General features: G+C 42.8%; 1 protein-coding gene across 1 annotated transcript; it reads right to left on the reverse strand.

Annotated features, from left to right (window-relative positions):
- Nucleotides 1–2733: 2733 nt before the first annotated feature.
- On the reverse strand, nt 2734–4538 carry foxd3 (forkhead box D3). Its single transcript, XM_086047578.1, has one exon. It carries the CDS (start codon nt 4235–4237, stop codon nt 3080–3082), a length of 1158 nt encoding a protein of 385 aa, XP_085903704.1. The 5' UTR covers nt 4238–4538; the 3' UTR covers nt 2734–3079.
- Between the last annotated feature and the right edge of the window lie 1317 nt (nt 4539–5855).

The following is a 5855-nucleotide window of genomic DNA, read 5'->3' on the forward strand; positions in this document are numbered from 1 at the left end:
GTTGAGGAACATATCAACAGCCTTCAGGTTAGGAAATGGCCACTCTACCACACGAACCATGTCACACTTACTGTGAGTTAGTAAATTACCTGTGTTTCCAACAGGAGACCCCATTACAATATCTGGTGGCCCGCTGATGACCACACTATTGAGTTTTTTCTTCCTTTTCTTACAAGCTCAAGAAATTCTTCAAAAAAATGCTGCTAAACATTCAATGCGTGTTTTCCACAAAAACGGGGGGAAATTGCGGCGTGTGGTTGGGATTCTGGGACCAACCACAGAAAAATCCAAAATGTGAAAAAAAAGGATATAACATAGTTTTTAAAAATCTGCGAAAATGCGAATCCGCGGATGCCGAACGCATATGCAGGGGTCAACTGTTGTTTTAAGTTGTAATTTCACCAAGCACCACTAGATGGCAGATGGGGCTTGGTTGCACTCACACTCAACTCAATTGGGTCTTATACTGCCCTGTACTCCAACAATACATTTTTGTGGATATAGAATGATATGTAGGACACACATAGTACATCATTAATATAAAAAATTGAGTGTGTTGATTTTTTGGGAAAAAAGTTGGATTCTTGCACTTAACGTTGGTTTCTTGTTCAGCAATTTTGTGCTGTCCTTGAATGGTATTTTTTATGTAAGAGAGCCCTTTGCACTGGAAAATAAAATTACAGTTTGTGGTTATTTTGTTGTTTTGTTTAAACCCTTTGTTATTGGGTTTGGATAGTGGATCGTTCGTACATGGAAAAATGTCTGATCAAAAATGTCATTAAGTGCACGTATTGTGCAGGTATGGACGTGTTGTATCCATATTTCAAATAGCATTTTTGTCATACTTCTAGTTAGGAAATGCCCCCCATACCACTGATATTTGACAGTTAAAGTTTGTTTGCACCTTGAATTGCACCCATTTGCTTGCCATGTTTTTCAATAAATTTAATTGTTAAAAGTACAACAAGGCCAGTAGGCAGTCAGAACTGTGGGAATGAGACCGTAGAATTTTCTCCACCTGTGCACAAGCAAGTGCAGCTGCAAATTAGCACGTTTAGTCAGCAATTTCTATTGTTGACCAAAATTGTTGGCATGAAATATCATTCAAGAAAACATACCGTTATGAAGACGTCAAGCCTTATGTAAAGTCTCCGTATGGTGGCTCGAGTGTTGTTTCTTCACAGGTGCATCATCTCAAAGTGAAACGTCGCATATGAGTGAAAATGCAACAACTGACTGCACTCACGGAAGGGATTTGCTCCCTTGGACGAATCTGGATCTCACACCTCGACGATGACGAATGAGAATAGACAACGAAAACAGCAGTGACAGACCGTTGCAATTCTGCTTTCCTCCTTTTATAAAATACCCAAAGAATTTAATCAAAACCGTTTGTGTCACTGGACCCGAAACTCGCCGTCTCTTCTAAAACCATTAAACCAAGATCTATAAAATAGATGTCTTATAAAGAATATCCTAAATGTTTTCGCAATGATGTTCTAATCCAAACCAATTATAAATAAGCAGATGAATCAAAATAATACTACATTTTGTATTATTTAGGCCCTATTTGAATGTTCATATATAGTATATCAATTATTATTATTATTATTATTATTATTGTTATTATTATTATTATTACATTATTTTATTATTATTATTAGTAGTAGTAGTAGTAGTATATTATTATTATTATTATTATTATTATTATTATTATTATTATTATCATTATCGTATTGTTCCTTCTTCTATTTCGTTCTTAATATCAAAAATGCCATCGGGACAGTGGAGAAGGGTTTTGTATCATCGTCACCTTCTTCGGTGTCTGACTGTGAACTGAAGCAGCAACAGGCTCCTTTCTCTTTCCCATGGGGATCGGATAAATATAGAGCATACACACGCGCGAGCTATAGCGCCGCACATACACTCACACACACGCACACACACCCAGAAACGCACGCACACACGCGCATGCACACACACTATTTGCTGTTTGTGCAAAAGTGATTAGCCAGACACAACTGCGAAACTGTTGAAACTGTGATCTGTGAGGAAGTCGAGCCACCGAGTCTTGTAAAAGGACACCAGCAGTGATGTAATATTAAAAGGTCTCCAACTGCAGCTCGGTCCAAATAAAAGAACCAAAGTCAGTGCTAATTCTACATGATTGTTCTTATTGTATAAATTTGTAATAGTGTCGTGTCGTCCGTCTACTGCATATATGGTAAGTTGCGTGTTAGGTTGCATGTATACTGTAAATTGTCATTTTGAAGTTTCGCAATTTAAAACATAACACATTTCACATCTGTATATTGTGAAGGTATTGTATGGCCCATCATATTTTTCTTCCGTTAGGCCGATATGTGGTTTTATCAATTATTATTTCTCTTTTGCACCTGTTTTTTTAATTGCTCAATAGATTTTAGAAGGAAAACGCGATTTTTTTTAACATGGGGTTCGATTTGATTTCAGGTTTATGAGGCTTAAAAAAACCTACACCTGGCACACCATGTTTGAAAAGGTTTTATCGTCAAGAATGAGAATTATGACGTCAAAGGTCCAAAATGTAAAATGTTCCACCTAAGAATGTTGCACGCTATCATTACGTTTTGACGTTGCACTATTCTCATTGTAGGAATTTCCTGAGTGATAATGAAAATAGATCAATTGCATTATAATTATTTATCTGATTTATTTACAAATAAAGCCAGTGTACACCACAATATAGCTAAGTTGAATTACACATACTGGTTATTTTTTCATAATAAACAGAATATTTCAGAGGTTTTTGTGTCTCATACGAAAAGGAAGTCAAAATTGTCTACATCCTGCATCAGTACAAAAAAAATGTAAACTAATCACAGATCTCTAATGGTAATCAAACAAAAAAGACAGAAAAAGTCAAATTATCCATAAAAAAAATATTTACACATATTACCTGTACAGAAATATTTCCTTTTTCTTTTTTCTCTGCGTGTGAGCAGTCTTTATATTACACATAGTCCAGTGCTGCCTATTCCACGTCCACTGTAATAGTGTTTCAATAGAAAAATATGTTTTTTAGTAGTTCAGGCAAAAGTCACTGTGAGGGCCATTTGGACACCGTGGCCGACGGTAAAACCTGTCCAGAAAGAATACTGGAAGGTACACTGAGGATGGGGGCGATGGCGGCGGACGTCCGGCTAAGAGAGAGCGACTGCGCGCTCAGCAGGGCCGACTGAACGGTCACCGGAGGCCGCAGGAAGGCCTGAGCTGAGCCCGCCGTGGACGACGACGAGCTGGGTACCCCGATAATATTCTCGATGCTGAACGAGGGTCTGCTGGACGGTTCGGACTTGATCATGGACGCCGTGCTCAGACTGCTGAGCTGCAGTTGCAGGCCCGGGCTGAGCTGGGAGGTGAAGGCTTTGCGGTTCAACTCTGCCGTGGGCAGTAAAGGAACACCCGGGGGCAGCATGGGGCCCACGGGGGGGATGTACGGGTATTGCAAAGCCGCGGGGTGGGAATACGCGGCCGGGTGGATACCGTAGTGCCTCCCGTAGGGGCCACCGAGCCCGTACGCCCCGAAACTTTGCATCATAAGCGCAGTCTGGTCCCTGAGCACGTCCGGTTGAACTCTTTTGAACCTTTTCCTCCTCCTGAGGAAGCTGCCGTTGTCAAACATGTCCTCCGAAGCCGGGTCCAGGGTCCAGTAGTTCCCCTTGCCAGGGTTGCCGGGCTCCCGGGGGATCTTGACGAAGCAGTCGTTGAGAGACAAGTTGTGGCGGATGGAGTTTTGCCACGCCGGGAACTTCTCTCGGTAGTATGGGAAGCGGTTGCTGATGAACTCGCAGATGCCGCTGAGGGTGAGCTTCTTCTGCGGGCTCTGGAGGATGGCCATGGTGATGAGCGCGATGTAGGAATACGGCGGCTTCACCAGGCTACTTTTGGGCTTCTGGAGTGGACCTCCCGGCGTGGCGCTCTGGTCCTCACCCTTCCCGGTGCCGGTCTCCCCTTCCCCGGAGCTCTCGCAGCACGGACTCCCGCCGCCGGACCTCATCTCGTCTTTGTCCACCTCAATGTCATCATCATCCCGGAGGTCGTGCAGGATGCCTCCCCCGGGACTGTCGCAGTCGCTGTCCCGCTCCATGCACTCATCGTCCCCCTCGCCCACCACGTCGATGTCCACGTCCTCGGCTGTGAGCACCGTCTGGCCGGACATGTCGCTGGCTCTTTCGCTGCCTCCAGACAGGGTCATCTCACGGCTTACTTACAGTTCTTTTCTTACCGGAAAAAAAAAAAGTCTTGGAGCCAAAACAAGCGGCGGTGTGATGGGTAGGTCAGAGCAGCGCGCACGCACACACAAGCACACGCCCGAGCGTCTGTTGACTTTGTGCTGGCCCTGTCAAGAGATCGGATGTCTCTCCAAAGAATGAGTTTCAAGAGGCAAGCAGAGAAAACTTGTTCCAGTGTGGTGTGCAAGTTGCGTGGAGATGGGGCGACTTGTGGCTTGCCGCCTCCGTTCCTCGTCGCTCACTTATGTCCTGTACGGAGCCACACTTGGAGTACAAAGTCGAGATGTCACATGCTTTTAAAGGTCGGAGCTTTTAAAAGGGACTCACTGATAGATTACTCCCACCACCACCACCACCACCACCACCACCCCAACCTCCACCTCCACCAAGCCCACTATATGATGAGGGGCTGACCACGTGGTTCCTGACGACATTACGCCCCCTCTCTCTTCCTCCCCGCAGCCTGCTGTTAAACCATGCAAACTGGAGTTGTTTCATGGATTTGTCAACAAAGGGACATCAGCAGTGCTGCTTTCCGCTCATTTCTGTGTTCGCCCGTCATAGACCATTTAGCGGCGCGCACGCGGGTGGAGGATAGAAGAGGAGGAGGAGAGAGAGAGAAAATTGGTTTGCGTGATTGAATGATCCGGCGCGAATTAACGCGAACGCGCGAAACACTTTACTATTAACTTTTGCAAATGTGAGGAAGCTGCAGAATGCAATCGACCACAGTTAAGGTTGGCATCTTTCAGTGTACTTTATTATTATTATTATTATTATTATTATTATTATTATTATTATTATTATTATTATTATTATTAGATTATTAGTGTTGCCTGCGTAATCGAGTTATATTTTAACATTATCGTCAAATGTATATTCGGTTCTGCACCATACTTGATGTTTTCTTTTCATTTTTTTGGGGGGGCAGCAGAGGCGTAAATGCAAAACGTCAATTCGGGTCTATTTATTGCCGCAGGATTAGCCGAGGGTCGGAAGAATATTGAGCAGCAGCAAGCAGCAGCAGCAGCAACAGCAGCAACAGCAGCAGCAATGAATGGAGAGAATAAGGAATTTCCTAAGAGTTTGGAAGAGGTGTTAACGATTCCGATCATTGCATGTTTTTACATTTGAAAACAGTAGGAAATGCACCAGCGGGAGAATGCAGAGAGACCATCATTCAGACACATGAAGGTGAGCTGCGTGAGAACATGGAGGCAAAAAACCGACTTGCGCTTGACTGCAAATCTTCAAAGCGACTAATATTTATCATTTAATGCACTGAATTGTTTTGTTTTACTCCGCATACAATACGATTTAAACGCTCAATAAGTTTGTATTGAAAGCCGTTTTGAAGGTTAATGAAAATGTCAATAGAGGAAAAAAACGTGCATTTTAAAACTGGAAGACACGAAAATTTATACTCGTCAGTTATGCGGCTATTATTTTGTCGACAAAAATATTAGATAATATTAAGAGAACACATATTATTAAAATAATATTTATTTACCCCTTTTATCAATGTGATTTAATGTATTATGAGAATATAAACTGTAATTGTATTTTTATAAGATTCTCCGG

The sequence above is a fragment of the Filicampus tigris genome, chromosome 12, assembly GCF_054856515.1.
Source record: "Filicampus tigris isolate MCC_2025a chromosome 12, RoL_Ftig_1.0, whole genome shotgun sequence".
Classification (NCBI taxonomy): Eukaryota; Metazoa; Chordata; class Actinopteri; order Syngnathiformes; family Syngnathidae; genus Filicampus; species Filicampus tigris.